This window comes from Otolemur garnettii, unplaced genomic scaffold, assembly GCF_000181295.1.
Source record: "Otolemur garnettii isolate 467f Iridium unplaced genomic scaffold, OtoGar3 scaffold00016, whole genome shotgun sequence".
NCBI classification, from domain to species: domain Eukaryota; kingdom Metazoa; phylum Chordata; class Mammalia; order Primates; family Galagidae; genus Otolemur; species Otolemur garnettii.
The window spans coordinates 12,683,747-12,701,577 of NW_003852411.1; the positions used below are offsets into that span (position 1 = coordinate 12,683,747).

At 46.2% G+C, this 17,831-nt stretch overlaps 1 protein-coding gene across 1 annotated transcript; it reads right to left on the minus strand.

Annotated features, from left to right (window-relative positions):
* Positions 1-11,778: 11,778 nt before the first annotated feature.
* On the minus strand, positions 11,779-13,958 carry IER5 (immediate early response 5). The gene has a single exon (XM_003785651.3). It carries the CDS (start codon positions 13,754-13,756, stop codon positions 12,761-12,763), a length of 996 nt encoding a protein of 331 aa, XP_003785699.1. The 5' UTR covers positions 13,757-13,958; the 3' UTR covers positions 11,779-12,760.
* Positions 13,959-17,831: the final 3,873 nt, after the last annotated feature.

The following is a 17,831-nucleotide window of genomic DNA, read 5'->3' on the forward strand; positions in this document are numbered from 1 at the left end:
TTTCACAGAATTGCTGGTCTCCAGAGGCATGAAGTCTTAAATAAATGCATGATCATCATCCCTCACAATAGAAATACAGATAAGGGCCTTAATTGATGAAGGAAAAGGCTAACATCTGTCCCTTTGGGGAGCATTAGTACAAGCTCTTCCCTGTTATAGTCAAATACCAGTACAAGTTCTTACTAGTTATGTTCAGATAGGAGGATTCACTTCTGTTTTTTTTCTTAATGGGTACAATCTGCATACTTGTGTTTATCATATCTTTACTCCAACTTTCAGGGATTAATTAAATCTTCTGAATCACCCTCCTGGGGGGGAGGGACCCTAGCTTGGGGAAGAAATGGACTCAGTAGGGCTCTTGTACTTTAAAGATCCTGTCTCAGAATCCAGGTTCCAGAGGCCTGCCCACTTCCCAGAGGTATTTGTTCTGAGCACCAGGCCAACAGCCAATTTAAGGGCTGGTTCTGGGATTTCAGCATCTCTCTGCCTGGGACAGACTGAACATCATCACCTCTCCCTCACTGGAGACCTAATTAGGACTTGAACTCTGGTCTTTGTTCCCTCCCAGTGGGCTCTATATAGTGGAGAAGGTGAGGGAAGGAGGGGGTCAGGTAAACCCAGCAACTCCCAGAGCAGCAGGAGTCCAGTAGCCTCTGAGAACCAAGAGATGAGTAAACAAGCAATTACCAGAAAGAGAGCCAAGAGCCTGGTAACTAGAGAAGTAGCTTAAATGACTTGATTGCACTCCCTGCCTTCCCTAAAGTCCTCCTCCCACCGCTTCTTTGAGGCTCATTTCACCACCCTCTGCCTACTTTCTAAGTGAAATTCCACCCCCTGTAGAAGCCAAGTCCCAGGGGTGAGCAGCAGATGGTCATATTCTGGCCTGATTCTTCTGGGCTTGGCCATTGTCGGCATCACTGCCCTTTGTCTATATAGTGAGAAAGGGAGAGAATCAGACAGTGCTGCTGTCCTTCCTACTCCAAAGTTCCTACAGCCCTCAGATCCTTTTGGGGAAGAGAGGAATTTAGGAGAAAGAGGTGACTCAGAATGTTCTTCTCAGAAACTGGAGCGGGAACCCAGCTGGGTTGCAGGAAGTGTGGGGTCGAGTCAGAGAAACCTCACATTCCTTTCTCTCTCTGCTCCTGTTCGCTAGTGTCTGCTTCTAGACTAGTCCTCATTCTTTTCACTTTCTCTGGTTCTGCTGATACCAATGCAGATCCTGGCAGGAAAGGCTTCTACATAGATAAGATTAAGGTCCAGCACTTATCCTCAAAGAGTTTACAATTTGGTGAGGAAGGGGGAGGTAAGAAAGGTCAGGAAATTAAAAAAAAAAAAAAGTAAACAACAACAATACAAGGCAGTGTACAACAGACGCCCCAGGAGAAGTGCCACTGTTACTATTGGCCCGGTGATATCTCACCTGGATTGCTGAACAGCCTTCTAACTGGTCCCCATTTCTCTTTGCCTGCAGTCTTTCCTCTTCTCTCACTCCCAGTCCTATCTCCACACTATGACTCAACTCTCATTGGGCACTACCCCTATTTGAAAGCCTTCCAGGCTTCCTGGAATGTTTTAAGATGAAACCAAACCCCCTAGCACGGCACACTTAGCCTTTTGTAGTCTTAATCCTGGGGGCCAGGCTCTGTGCCATACCCATGCTCCAATCAGAATGGCCCATTTGTGATGCCCAATTTCTACCCGCTCTCAAGGCCTCAGGGCCTTTACACATGTAGCTCTATCTGCTTGGAATGATTCCCCCTTAGTCTCAACTTGGCTAACTCCGATTTGCCTTTTGAGATTTAGCATAGAAATATCTTCCTCTTCCTACAACACTTCCCTGACACTCTGTCTGGGTTCCGTATCCCTCATCACTCTTCCTATATTACCATAGTATTAGACCTGAATTATAATGATCAGTTTTCCATCTCTCTCTCCTCTAGATAACAAGTTCCTTACTCATTTTGTACCCAGTGGCTGGCACAGAGTAGATGATAAATTATGGTTGAATGAAAGGCTGAATGGTAAGCAGAGGAATTCATAGAGAATATGAGGAGTCACTAGAGCTTCTGAGTCACACTGATACCACCAAACTATACTGTCAGATGAGTTATCTATTAGTTACAAGGCAGAGCTCAGGGGAGCAGAGAGTTGAGGCCAAGGGGAGAACAGACTGAAGTAATAATTGTTTGAAGTTAAGAAGAAAGATGATAACAGTGGGAAGGAGCTACATTGTGGAGACAATGCTGTAAGCTTAACAAGTGTTTAGATGTGTTGGCAAGAGGGATGTGGTGGGGAGTGGAGGGAGTGAGGCCAAGATTTACAACCTGGTTCCTGGGAGGGAATGTAAGAAGAATCAGACAAAAGTCAGGAGAAGAGGCAGTAGGGCAAGAGAATCTGAGAGAGGATAATCTGTTTGTTTTTAGAAATAGCTTTTCAGCTAATTAGGATGGAAAGGAGGGATGTTGAGTTTTGTCTCTGGGTGGTCTAAGCATGCAAAGACTAGCAAATTAGGGGCTTGCCTTATCTTTACAGAAAATTGTGAGGAAAGTCCAGTAATAATGTTGGTTTGTAAGTGACTCTCACAGCTTTAGCACTTCGAGGAGAGCTATTACTTCTTTTGTATTTTTCTCCCATATTCCAGAGGACTTTGCTGGGGGGATAATGCTGTTTTTCCATCTGGATGGGGTTGTGTTTGATCAAACACACTTGCAGTTCTCAGTCCATCACCTTTCCCACTTCTTAATATTCTTCCTGTTTTCTGACTCTGAGTTTTAGTCTTGTGTTTCTCTTTAAATCATCACGGACAACTTGTCTTCCTCATCTGTTCACCCCACTCTTTTCTCTCTCTCCTTCTTTCTTCTCCTAACCCTCTCATCAATTGCCTTTAAGAGACCTAAAACTGCTTGGCTTCCCTCCCTTTCCCCCAGTGTCTGGAGCCTCTTTGTTGGACATGTCTCAACCTGTTTTCAGCCTCAGACTGGTAACACTGAAATTGGCAGATGAGGTCAGACTTGGGGAGGGAAGGAAGGAGAAAATTTCTTACCCAGGAAACCACGTTCATTCATAACGGGCTTTCCAAATAAGAACAGACTACGTGTGTGCGTGCGCACGTGCTTGTATGTTTTCTGCTGGCAAGAACACCAAATTCTGCTTTCCCCATAGCACACTTGCATTCCAGTATTTTAAACTCCTAATATATAAAGGGGATGAAGGATCAGAAATCTCTAGATTAGTAGCTGCTGGCCCTAGGGTTTCAGGGAGTGAGGCTTTTATCTCCAGGATCCTCTGGCAGTTTGTTACCTTGCCAACTGGTATGCTGGAGTTTAAACTGCAAGGGTCTTCACAGGCCAGGAGTGAGGAAGAGAATGCAGGCTGTTGATACTAACAAGGTCCCTGGGGTGATTTATCAGTGTTTCTGGTCTCCTTTTATTTGACAGGAGAAGGAAAAGAAAGTGTTTATTTCTCCCTATAAGAGACACATATGTAGGAGTTTATATACTCAAACCCCATTCGCCCTCAAACAAGGGCCCACAGCTGTTTCTGCACCCACTGGTTCTGTCTGAAAATGTGTGTAAGCCCTTTCAGTTGACCTATGGTCCTTCTAGCTGTCATGCTGGTTCTCTTTTGCCTTTTATGCCAAGTCTCTTAGGCAAGGCACTATGGCCAAGGACTCCATATCTCTCCACTCCCTTTAGAATTTGGTTTTCTCTCCCATCTACCAGAACCTCTGTCTAAATTCACTGACAGCAGTCTTCAGTTCAGCATGTCCTTTGGCTTTTTTGTTGGCAGTAGGCAGACTCTACTCCCACCTCTCCCTCTTCCTGCTCTAGCCCCCTACCTCCAAGCTACCTCCTCATCAGCTTAGCTTTCTGCCACTCTTTCTTTCCTATAGAGATTTTTCTTCTTTCTTCTTCTTCTTCTTCTTTTTTTTTTTAGACAACGTCCTGGGGAGTGCCATGTGGAGTGCCATAGCATCATCATAGCTTACAGCAACCTCAAATTTTTAGACTCAAGCAATCCTCCTGCCTTAGCCCCCCAACTACAGGCGCCCACTGCAACACCTGCCTAGTTCTTTCTATTTTTCGTGGAGACAGTGTCTCACTCTTGCTCAAGCTGGGCTCAGCTCCTGGGCTCAAGCAATCTGCTGATCTGAGGCTCCCAGAGTGCTGGGATTGCAGGGTGAGCCCCCAGCCAGGCCTGGGTTTCTTTATTCTTGAAGCTCTAAACTTGGCCATGACCCCCATGCGGAGTAGCATCTGAAAAGGCCCGGATGCTTGCAGGGGAGTTACCCACACTGAAGGTAGTTTCCTTAGGCTGGAGGCAGCATCTGAGGGAAGAGATAGCAAGAACGGGCTAGGCCTAAGGGACCTAAAGCTGTGAAATTCTCACGATCCTGACATCAGTGGAAATATCTGCTTTTTAATCTTTAATTACCTGGGGATCTTGATAAACAGCAGATTCAGTAGGTCTGGAGTGGGACCTGAGAGTCTACATATCTGGTAAGGTCCAAAATGATACTCATGCCGCTGGTCCACAGACCACACTTATTTATCTACTATAAGGTTTCCTGTTGTTTTGCATCTCATCTAGTATACCTGGACCTTTAGAGCCAGGGTCCTGAAGCTTGAATCCTTGTATTTCCTATTAATAAGTTCCTTCTGGGTATTCCTGTAAATACTTAATTGATGGGACTCAGGACTGAGTTGCTTATATCTTTTGGCTTTGCTTTACAAACACTAACTTATTTTCTTTCACTTATTTATTTATTTATTTTTGAGACAGAGTCTAACTTTGGTAGAGTGCTGTGGTGCCATAGTTGCCTTTGGTAGAGTGCTGCACTGCCATAGCTCACAGCAACCTCAAACTTTTGGACTTAAGTGATTCTCTTGCCTCAGCCTCTCAAGTAGCTGGGACTACAGGCACTGCCACAACACCCTGCTATTTTTAGAGACAGGGTCTTGCTCTTGCTCAGGCTGGTCTTGAACCTATGACCTCAGGCAATCCACCTGCCTTGACTTCCCAGGGTATGAGCCACCTCACCCAGCCTCAGTAATTTATTTTCTAATCACAATTGTGAAGCAAGTTGATAACTTTTTAAAAAACTATAGAGGGGCACCTTGACTCAATTTGTGCAAAAGACAAAGTATATAAACTAAACACATGTATCCCCTAATATTCTGAAAGAAAAAAAATTATAATTGAAATTACAGGAAGAAAAAAAAATTAAAACTAGGAGGCACCTGTGGCTCAGAGGGGTAAGGTGCCAGCCCCATATAACAGAGGTGGTTCAAACCCAATCCCTGCCAAAAAAACTGCAACAAACAAACAAACAAACAAACACTGTAAATAGAAACTAAGAAAGACATATTTCTAGATTCAAGTCCAGTCTCTTGCCCAGAGGAGTCTCAAGGAACCAGTGCAGGGGTGAATTTTAACACTGCCTCTACTAGGGGCCTCACTTGCCAGTTCAGGATGACCTACCACTCACTCTCTGAACCTCATTTACTCTTTTCTGCCTGATAGGTAGGAGACGACTCCTCTTTGCCTCCTTCTCCCATAAGGGTATTTGAGAGCCTTAGGCAGCTGCCAGCTCCACGTTAGAAAGCCAGATGCCTGATGCTGAGGGGACTGAAAGGTTGGGAGGCAGACAGCTGGGCCAGCCCCCACGCCACAATCTCCCACACACTGCATCTTTACAGCTGCTCTCTGCAGTACAGACTGGGAGCGCCTTTGCCTTTCAAAAGACATTCTGAAGAGAGAAGAGGATGGGGGAAGGAACCCACAAAAATGGTAGAGCAGTAACAACCCCAGCACAGCATCCCATATACCTCAACTCCAGCTTCTGAAATGCAGTCTTTGCTTTGAGGGATTTCTCCCATGGCCATAAAAAGAAAAGCTACCCCAGAGTCTCTGAAGTAGGTCACAGAGAGAGGGGAAGAGAGAGAGAGCAAGAGTGAACATGCTGATAAATGCAGATGCCCAGGCACTTCCACCCTTTTCCAAACCAAAAATAAAATTTAGAAATTATCAAAGAAAATGGGAGGTGTGGTGAAGCTTAAGAAAAGCCATGGAGAAAAAAGTGGTGGGGTAGCTCCTGCCCTGTGTTCACTCAGCCCCCAGCAGGCCTTCTGGAGCAGAACTTGATGCCGTGGTGGCACCGAGCCCCATGGCCTCACAGCCTTTTAGCTGACTTCCTGATGGTCACTTCTGTTGCAGGATCCCAGCGGGTTTTAACTATGCCTCACGCCCACTTCTAGAAACTCACCGTAAAAGGTCTCTATGAACCAATCAAAGCCTAAGAGGGGGAGATTCATTATCTGTTCTACTAAGTGGCACATGCAGTGCTCGCAAAGGAAGCGGGAGCAGATATGCTGTGTAGCCCATGTTTGGGCTCCCCTGGCTTTGCCTCTCCTTCCCTGCGTCTGGCCACTAGCCAAACTGTTTTCAGCTGCCACTCGGTTTCCAGCATGTATGTTCCCCTCCCCACTCCCTGCTGTTATGATGGAACTGGGGTCTGTGAGGCATGTGAGAGAGTGACTTCCAGCCATCACGGCTGTGGCTTCATGTCCAGGGCCCAGAGTCTTTGGAGACCTTTTGCAAGTCTCACAGTCAGGCGATCCATGTCTTTGCTCCCGTTTGGTGGGCTGTAGCACTCCTGATCATAGCTCTTCCCGAAGCAGTCAGAGCCATACTCTACCCCAGAAAAATGATGAATGTGCGCATCCTCAGGAGAGGGTGGGGAGGGGAGGCAGAGACCCAGACAGACCCAGACAAACAGAAAAGAAGGAAAGACAAAGCAGCTGCATCACTGCAGGAAGCATCTATGCCACGAAGGACAGGAGGATCGTGTGACTGGCTAGAAAGAAATAACCACGCAGACGTAGATCAGCTTGAAGAAAAATGAATGGATGGTATCCTGGATTCAGGAAGGGGATCAAGTGTGGGGAGCAGGCAGAGGAAATCCTATACTCAGAGACAACCTCAGTGCTTCAAGCAGAAGCAGCACGGATTTACACAGAGGGAATAGATGGGTTTCGCTTTATCTCACTGCATGCATGCATTTCCAGCAGCTACCCTGCCTCCAGACTCCAAAGGTGGAATGGGTTGAAGAACAAGCAGGTGAGAACACATGGCTTTTGGCACATCCATCAGTTCTCGAAAAACTGGAAGGAGCCTTGCCTTGGCATCTGGTGGAATGACTGAGCTGGGGTGAGCTGGCAGAGGCCCAGTTCATAGGGAGAAAGCAGAGGGCTAGGACCAGGGCTCACTTGGTGCTAAATGGGTGGAAAGGGGGCAGCTGTCTCACCACCCTGCAAGTTGGGATATGGCTTACCATACAGGCTTAGGAGCTTATTGTGACCAGGTCCCTTAAAACTTTATATATATAACTCTCAATAAGTAGACTTACCAAGAAACATCCCAGGCCTACTCTGTGCCAGTCCCCTAAAAGAATCACCTGCTAGAGATGCCTGGTGGCAGTAACAGGGACCAGCCCTTCTTCTGGCAGCTTCCAAAAGCTGATAGCCAATGCTGTTTCTTACTTGCTCTTAAGTGGGCAGCATACAGTGGTGGAGGCTGCTGCTGGCGGGGAGAGGGAGAGGCCCTTTCAGGAATGCAGTCCCTGGAGGCTTCTCCTTCCCTGGCTGTAGGATTCCAAAGGTCTGAGACAAACTCCAGGCTGTAGTCCAGCAAAGATGCTTTGGGCTATATTCCTCTGGGAGAGAGCAATTGCTAGAGAGGGAATTTATTTCTGAACCCTCATTCCCACTGCGGGAAGGGATGAGTGGCAGGCATTGGGAAAAACTGTGTTTGGATCAGGAAGGAGGCATTTAACTACAGGCATGTATTCTTTCACACTTCCTGCTCTTCATATTCTTTATCTTACCCTCAACAATTGCCTTAAGATCACAGTGATTCCTACGGGTCAACTCTGCTCCTATGTTTTTCTTCCCAAGGCTTTCTGGTGGGTAAAATTTTAAATTTGAACAATGTTTCAAGGGCTGAGAGACAAAATGCTCATTACTGGAAAGAGTGCCAGGAATCCTGGGAAGCAGGCCTGCCTCACCACCAGAGCACTGCACCTCATAGTAATGGCTCCTTTCATAGTCACAGAAAGGTTAGATCAGCGTTTCCTTTCATTCCCACCTTCTTTCAGGAACTGCTGGGATGAAAGGGTGCCTAGGAGAATGAAAAATTCACAAACAGGACAAGAATAAAATATTTAGGTCAGGAGATCAGAAATCCTTTGGTTATTCAGTGAACTGAACTAACTCTACTTTAAAATAAAAAGTATAAGGACATAAATGTCCATCAAACTCCTGTCACAGTTAAGTATTGCCCTTTTGACCCCATACACATGCTGTGCGCTAGGTTATCATGCCTCGTAAGTTAGAGAGACTCAACTAAGCAGTGATGAAATGCAGTTTTGTCATTATTAATTTCATTCCCAATATTTACTACATCTTTATTCTGAGAAGCATTCTACCAAAGTTGTTTAATGACCCATTTTCTCCCACTTTGCATCTCAAAATCCAATCAGTGATGAATGGGAGGAATGGAAAGGTTATTAGGTGCCATAAAGAAAACCCAGCGACTGGAGAAAGAGTTTTAAGTTGTTCTTCCTTAGTTCCTTTTCCCAAATACAAATGATGGTTTCTGAAAAGGAAGAGGCTTAAAGTGACATGGTTGAGAAGAACTAGTGTACTAAAATTTATCACCTTTATACTCTATTAATGGGATACTTTTGGAGTACTTGTCAAAAACACTTTTAAGAGACAGGCTAGAGTACAATGGTGTGATCACTGCAGTCTCCAACTCTTGAGCTCAAGTAATCTTCCAGACTAGCTAGGAGGACTACAGGTATGTGTCACCAAGTCCTGCTAATTTTTAATTTTTCTTGCAAAGATGGGATCTCCCTATGTTGCCCAGACTGGGTATGAACTCTTGGTCTCAAGTGATCCTCCCCCACTTCAGCCTCCCAAAGGGCTGTATCACAGGTGGGAGCCACAGCATCAAGCTTCAAAAAGCTCTGTAAACATTTGGCTTTTACGTGGCAATCAAAATTACTGTACAGACCAGCACTAAGGTTGATTTGATCAAGAGACAAGGTCCCTCGCAGAATGATCAAGAGATGGTTAGGTACTAAACTATAGCTTTGTCTTTAGTCACACTGCCCCTGATTTAGTTGTGTCATAACCCTATCTTTTTACCAGGAAGGCTCTTGTCCAGGATCTATCAATGAGAATGGTTTAAACATCCTATGCCCAAGTAATTAAGACTAAAAATAACTCTGTGGGCTATTTTCTTTTCTTTACTCATCCACAGAAAGCATTTGTATGTCAACAAGGACTTTGCTCCTTGCATACCTTCACTCCTTGCTAACTCCTCTCAGAAAATAAAGCTATTTGATAACAGTACGGAAAGTCACAGGGTTGATGTGAGATGTACACAGCAACAAAACTATGCTAGTAGAACAAAGCTTGGGGGAAAACAGAACAGCCCAGCCTTTACAGACAGGATAATTTAAAAACAGATTCTCCCTTCCCCTCCTTTCTTACAAAAACCATATACACAATTCTTTGACCACAGCATATCTGGTTCATATACAGAATTCACTTCTATGTTAACAGTAACTAATGTTTGAGTATTTATTATGTATGAAGTACTTTTGTAAGAGCATTAACTCATTCATTTTCATAACTCTAAGGTAGATACAATTATCCCAATTCCACATTTGGAAAAACTGAGGCTCAGAGAGATGAAGTAAACTGAGGGAGAAAAATCCAAGCAGTCTGGCTTCAGAGCTCATTACACTATACTGCTTATGCAACAACAAAAAATAATGATCTTGTCTAATTTCCTGTAACACTTTATCCCTTTATCAAACATAAAAATTTATATTCTTTAAATTAAGGAGATGCATGGTCCCCTGGTTCATCTTAATGTGAAACCAGGGAGCAATGAGAACTTTAGTCTCATTCAAATTACATCAGCTTTCTTAAACACACCAAATGTTCCCCTTTTTGAAATAAAAAAATGCACCGAGGGCATGCTTGGTGGCTTGCATCTTTAATCCTGGCACTTTGGGAGGCAGAAGCAGGATGATCACTTGAGGCCAGGATTTGGAGACCAGCCTGGGCCACACAGTGAGACTCTGACTTTACAAAAAAAGAAATTTTTTTGTAATTAGTTGGGTATTGTGGTGTGTGCCTGTAGTTCCAGCTACTTGGGAGGCTGAGGTGGATCACTTAAGCACAAGAGTTCCAAGCTGCCATGAGTTATGATCACACCACGGCACTCACCCTGGCAGACGGAGACCCTTGTGTCTTAGAAACAAATGCCTTGAGATAACTGTTGAAGCATAATAATTACTTTCCAGCAACAGAAAATGTCTGCAGAATTTAGGCCTTGGACACCTTTTTCAGTTTAAGCAGTCAGCACTTAATGATTGTTCCTAGCTATAATGAACTCAAATAGCTAATTTCTGAAATAAAAACACATCAGCTTAATACCCTGACTACAAAATGTTTCTGTGACTATATTATTACAGTGATGGAGCATAAAAGAAAAAGTTCTCTATGCTTAAGGAACCACTGTTAAATTCGCAGAAATCCCACAGCCCTAGCCTACTCATCTATGACATAGTTCATATATTGGAACTTTAGCTAAGGCCAAGGCACCATTCATATGCTCCTTTTGCTCAACAGCCCTAGCCTACTCATCTATGACATAGTTCATATATTGGAACTTTAGCTAAGGCCAAGGCACCATTCATATGCTCCTTTTGCTCAAAGGCCCTTTACCTAAAGCATCGCTTTCCTCAATTTCTCCCCTCTCTTAAACACCTTATTTACTCTTAAGTTGTTATAAATCAGTACCAACTTCTAAAGTACTGGCAACCATATTCAATAATCACCCTTCTCTAGCTGGTTTGCTTCTGAAATGGACTATTGAGTACCTTTCAAATATTGAACATTTTGCTTTAGACAAAAAAACTCTTACAGTAATATTAGTAAAATCAATAGATGACCTTGGCTGTCATCACCAGTGCTTACCATAACCGAAACACTGATGTCATCACTTAGGTAACAACGGCAAATCAGAAAGTTTTGCTAAGTGAGAATTATATTTGCCTAGCCCTCCTTCCTTATCTGGTTTGACATAAGTCATTTCTCTTTCACTTTCCACATATATAACAATAAATGAAAAAATTGAACATTACCATCTTTACACCCACTGGAAAGCAAAGGCGCACTTTGCCCATTTACATGTCAGTTTCTTCGGCTTCCTCTTATGTTGATTCTAAGAGGCTTTAAATTAAGCTATTATCTAAAATTTTTTTTCAGTAACAAAGCTAATAAATGACTCCTAATACATAGCTTAACGAAGGCTAAAAAAAGTCTTGGTGACATTTTTTGTGGATGACAAGGGCTTCAAAAGTTGGTGCTAAAATAATGTAACATTAAATAGACACTATCATTTTGAGCTGTAGAAAATTGAACTTGCTTAAACTGACCTTAGGAAAGGCAGTTGTAGTAGCAGATTCCCAGAAACTGACAGTCTCTGATATTAGTACCTAAAAGCAGTCCTCTGAGCTGGAAGGAAAAACCTCAAGAGTGTTTCTCTTGATACTTAGTGAGGTCAGTAAACAATGTCCTTAGTCTGTGAATGACTGATATTAAGAACCACACCTTCAATTTTACAGCCCAGGCCCTAGCTTCCCTCCTCCCTTTTTCCCTGCCAACCCAGGCGGATGATTACAAACAAGGAAGCAGTGAAGTTTCTTCAAAATATTTAATACGTGTTAGACACGTAAAGTTACATTTTTATACAAAAATCAATACAACGAAGGAGAAAATACTGTACAAAAACCTCATCAGCTCCTCCAACCTTTATACAACAAAGACTGGAGTCACCATATCTATGAAACCGTAAGGTCTTTCCACTTAGGGCTTCTGTCTGTAAACTTTTGTTTCATTAAACACTTTTTAAAAGCACTATGGAGTAATTCTGACCTAGAGCTTTTAAAAATATAGCTTTTCTCTATAAATTCCATATTTCCAAGCTTGAACTCTTCTGTGAAGTTCATCAAGCTTCTTTTCTTCCCCCTGGGGGGATGCGAAGGGCCGTTACTATTCCCCTTTCTCAGAGTAATCACAGGGTTTGAACATTTCTTCAGTGAGAGAGAGGTGGGGAGGGAGAGAAAAAATACAAGCCTCCACTGCAGACTGACTCCCTCTGGTCCTAGGAAATCCTGGGAGGAAACGCCGCTCCTGGCGCTGGCCCGGCTCTAGCTTCGCGCGAGGGGCGGGTGTAAAGTCCCTCCCTCCCCCGGGACCCAGCCGGGAACTCCCCAGCCCAACCTCTCAGCCGCTTCCTTCTCGGCGCTGCCGGCAGAGGAAAGTCCCTGTCTGCCCCCAATCTCTTAAGCTCCGGGGAAGGAGTGGTGCATTCCAAAAGGACAAAATAAGCTTAATTCAACAAGACGAACTTACATACACACAGACATACACATACACAAAAGTTAACGATCGTCCTCTTCCTAATAAGCCCCAAACTCCCAGTTCCCAAGATGAGACTCCCAAGTGTCCACGCACAGCAGGCCGCCAAGCCCGGGGCAGTTCGCGCTGCCCCGCAGCAACCAGTCTCCCCAAAGCGCTCAGCGCCTTCGGTCTCTGGGAGTTCTCGCGGCCGTGAGGGGCCCGGCCCTCACATCGGGGACACCCGCTGCTCAATCTCCTCTGCACACGCGGGCTGGGGCTCAGAAGGCCACGATGGCTGTGCTCCAAGAGTTCATGTCTCTCAGCACCGGCTTATCGCAGCAGATCTGCCCGGGCTCAGCGGCTTCCGGACCGCTCTCAGCGCCCTCTTCTTCCTCTCTGCCGCCCCCGGGGCTCTTCCGTAAGAGTCCAGAGAAGCTGGAACCGAAGATGCTAATGAGGTTAGCCACGTTACCGGTCTCCATATCCTCCGGGTCGTCGTCCTCTCCCCTGCCTGGCTGCTGCTCCTCCAAGTTCCGACGGGGCTTCTTGAGCGGGGTCGCACCGGGCGCCTGGCAGCCCGCGGGGCCGCCGCCCACTCCCGCCGCGCCGCGCTTCCTGGGGCACACGGCGGGCGGCGCGGGGGACTCGTCCACAACGGGCCGCGGCGCGCAGCAGCAGTCAGCACCCGGGGACGCGGCCGCCGCGCCCCGCTGGTCCTCCCCTCCTGGGGGACAGGCACTGGGGCGACGCGCAGGTCCCTCGGGGAAGACGTCCGAACCTCTGACAGGGTCCCCGGCTCCAGCGGCGGCCGCCCCGCGTGGTCCTTCCACGCTGCCCCAGGCAGCTTCCGCGGCGTCGGCCTCTCTGCCCTGAAGAGCGTCCCCGACTCGGGTCACTGAGGTCGCTGGCTCCGCTCCCCCCACCCACTGCGCGTCTAAGACCGCGGTGCGCTCCGGCTGCGGCTGCGGCTGCGGCTGAGGCTCTGTCTCCCGCCAGGCGGCGCGGGCGGCAGGCGGAGGCGGCTCTCCCCAGCCGGCAGGTGGTACGGCCGCTGGCTCCCCGGGCTGCTGCGGCGGCGGCGCCGGAGTCCCCGCGGGACCGGCCAGGTAGAGACCAGGGCATGGGTCGCTCAGGTAGACCTGACGAGCGCTGCGCAGCACCAGCGAGACCAGGAGGTTCTTGTGTAGCTTGATGCCGCCGCGCTGGACCCGCGAGTTGTAGATCTTGCCGAGAGAGATGCTGACGATGCGGTGAGCCTCCAGCTTGAACTCCATCCTGCTTCCCCTCAAAGGGCTGGCGCCGAGGTGACTGAGATGAGTGAGCCCCGGCTCACGTTCTGAGTTGGGAGGGGATCGGGAGCCGTAAACAAGTCCGTCCCTGGGTGCACCCTGGACAGCTAAAGACTTCGATAGAGAAACGACTCTAATGACGTGCGCGGTGTCCTCCTCGCCTCCCTACACCAGGAAACTGCCCAGTGACGAGTCCAGTCGCGAAACGGGGCAGACCGGCCAACCCGCGCCTTATATAGACAACTAGACCGCCAATCACCGAGGGCCGCCAACGTTCCGGGGCAGGCCGGCGCGCCCTCGTGCGCCGCGCGCGGCCAATCGGAGGCCGAGGAGGGGCGCCGGGGCTTGTTCGAACGTTAGTCCCGCGGAGTAGGCTCTTAAAGGGGGCGACCGCAAGTGGCCACCGACCGCACCGGTGGGGCCCTGTGCGCGAGGGCGGTGCTGCTTGTATAGTTAAAGGTTCTGGCTTGTGCGCTGGCTTGGCAGAAACAAAGCAAACGAAACTATTCGAACTTCCATCCGAGTATGGTGGTAGATCTGCTCTGCAGTACACTCCTGATCCTTCCCTGGTGAAGTCCTCCCTCACCCGCCTCGCCACTGGTTCCTGGCTCCGCACATCTGTAAACCCCTGGCCAACCCTGGTAGAAATAGAGACGATGGCAATACGTGGCAGGGAATACTCCTAGATAACAAATAGTATTACCACAAGGTTTTGGCAGATATTATTTTTGGATAACTCCCCTGTCGCCTAGAGTTGCACACACTCTTAGCATCTGTCGATTTTAACCCCAAAGAAAAGGGAGGGTTCTAAAAGTTCCTGAGTTTTTGGCTTCTTAGCAAGGAATTGTGTCTAGATACAAATTTATTGGTTCTCCACAAGAACAGGCATCTTTCACGTTGTTCTCTGGAGTCTAGAACAAACCCATTTGTCACCTAGGTTAAATGGAAGATGTTACAGGTTCTCCACACAAGGGCTGACCAGTCCACCCTTGGAAAAATCTAGCAAGTTCCAAAACTACAAAGAGAGAAGTCTTATGCTCCCAGCATGATGTCATAATTTCATTTTGTGTCAAGGTAAATATATGAGGGAAGGGCGTTTCAGAATTTTCTGGTCACTCAACAACTTAGTCTACCTACTGATCCATAAGGCATCAGGCATCAGGCACAATCACCACATGGTTGTCCAGGATCTGGGACTGGAAATGTGGAGAGTCAGCGCTGGTTAGTTCCACCTAAACACCACAGACCTGCCTGAGGACTCTGGATACATAACCTCAGGATGATTTAGTCTGTCCACCTCTAAAAGGCAGAAGTCACGTACACATCTGCTTTATTATGCCAAAGTTAAATGACGCTCTCAGGTACAATATAATAAGAAAACTAAGCACAGCCTTCTTGAAGTCCATGTGGAACAGTTGGCCTGATCCTGCACCAGACTTTGGCCACTTAGTATGTCTATGTGGGACAAATGCTAGTGAAAGGCGGGCTTGAGCATGACCAATTTATGCTTAAGTCACCTCCAAAGAATAAGATACCTCAGTAATATTACTTTTGTCCACAATTTATTGATAATAACTGAGAAAACCAGACCATTAGGCCCAAAGTTTCTCCCGTCTAGGAATTTTAGACCTCATAGACAAGGAGATAAAATAAGGAAACAAATGATTACAAAACCAAACAGTACATACTGAGTAATAACATGAGGAATTTTTTTCTTCTATTTTCTGTTTCTTTGTCAGCTATTAATATTAGTCACTCTCCAGAGCTTAGCCATTGCATTATATGAGCTTCCTGTGTTGGAACCCCAGTTCCACCTTTTATTTGCTGTGTGACCTTTGGAAAGTTAATTCACCTCTCTGTGCCTCAAGGATAATAATAGCGATAATGATGGTGTCTACCTCTTAGAGTTGTTGTGAGAATAAAACAAAGTAACACAGCAGGCTCTTAGAACAACAGCTGGTATATATTAAATAGTTAGCTGTCAATGTGTGTTAGTTATTAGAACACATTACCCTATATGTGACCTTAGAATGAGAGAATAGACTGAGGAAGGAAAGAATATAGATGGGAAAAAAGTTCTATCAAGGAAATTGTATTTGAGAAGAGTGTTGAAAAACCTTGAGGGACAAGGGTATCTGTACAAAGGTATTTGAGGAAAGTGTTGAAAAACCCACAAGTTCTAAGCAGCAGGAGCAGCAGAGTCTGCTGTAGGAAACATCTCATTTTGAAGGTGTGCCAAGCACCTGCCCAAAAGTAAGCGGAAAAGGTGGGAAACGAGGCCAGGGCCGCATGATAGTGGATTATGCCTCAATGAAGAGATAGGACTACAGGGACCTACTAAAGGTTGCTGAGTAAAGGAAACACAGGATTCTAGAATAGCTGGTACACAGAAGACCACTTAATTATAAAGCTCTTGTGGGTGTTTAGGCAAAAGGTCACAAAGGCCTGAATTAGTAACAAGAATGAAGAAACTGAGAGACAAAGGAACTTTAGTGGTGATCTGGGATGCCCCCACCCATCCACCCAACAGATTATTGATAGCGCCAACCTCTTACCATGAAGTCTTTCTCACCTCCCTGAGCTGAACTGTCTCATCTCCCATCACTGTACCCTCCTCACACTTTCATCATTGCCTTTGTCACTTTCTCTTCTCTTGCTCAGTGCTCTTTCCAGACTGCCTTTATCAGAGGGAGGAGTTCATCTCATAACTATTGCCCGGATATAGTGAAAGATGTTAACTGGTGCAACACAGGTACTAACCATGAGGACTGGGTCCTGGCTGGAGGTGCTTACAATGCAAGGGATTATGGGGAGACAGGGAAGGTACTCCTGAAGGAAAGAATGGATGACCAGAAAGAGGGATACTCAAGGGGAGTAGAGGAGAGGTTCCATCAACTAGCATAGCAGTAGTTCAGTATTCTAATAACTGGAGTGGCGATACCAGTGGATACTGAGTCATTATGCACTTGGATGAATGAATCCCTAATAATGATATTAACTGCCAGACACTGTGCTGCTCACATTACATGCAAACTTATAAAGTTCTGAAAGTGGATATCATTATTTCCATTTACGGATGGGGAAACTAGGACTATGAAAGGCAATTTCCCACTCATGCAGCTGTAGGTGGAGAGAGTGAGACTCAACTCTAATCCTATTTAAAGTTTGAGTGTGGGTCCCTAGGGTTAGATTGCCTGCTTCTACTTCTTATTTTCTGTGTGACCTTTGGATTCGTCTCACTTCCAGATGAAATGGGAAAACCATGTCCTAGTTTGGTGACATGGTCAAGTTATTTAACCTCTCTGTGCCTCAGTCTCCTGTGTAAAGTAGAAATAATAAAAATACCTTAATTGCTTGGTACAGTCCCTAACACCACATAAGGACTTATTAAGTCTTAGTTATTGTGTTTTTTTTTTTTTTTTTTTTTTTGAGACAGCCTCAAGCTGTCCCCCTGGGCAGAGTGCCGTGGCATTACAGCTCACAGCAACCTCCAACTCCTGGGCTCAAGCGAGTCTCCTGCCTCCGCCTCCCAAGTAGCTGGGACCACAGGCGCCTGCCACAACGCCCGGCTATTTTTTGGTTGCAGCCGTCATTGTTGTTTGGTGGGTCCAGGCTGGGGATTCGAACCCGCCACCTTAGGTGTACGTGGCTGGCGCCTTAGCCGGTTGAGCTATAGGCGCCGAGCCAAGTCTTAGTTATTGTTGTAGTGGTGGTAATTATTATTATTACACCAGTGCCTAGCATAGTACTGAACATATAATAGATGCACTGTTACTATTTCTTGAATTTTGAATGCTTTTTCTACTTACTGCTTAACAGGTGCTTAATAAATGTCTACTGAGATGAAATTGTGCATTATCACTTTTATTATCAGGATTTCCTCTAATCCTGAGCCAATAAAATGGTAACTTTACTACTCATCTCTAGAGGGCCTGAGCTCTTATGATCACCTCTGGAGGCCAAGGCGGGTGGATTGCCTAAGCTTACAGGTTCGAGATCAGCCTGAGCCAGAGCGAGACTTTGTCTCTAAAAATAGCAGGGCATTGGGCAGCGCCTGTGG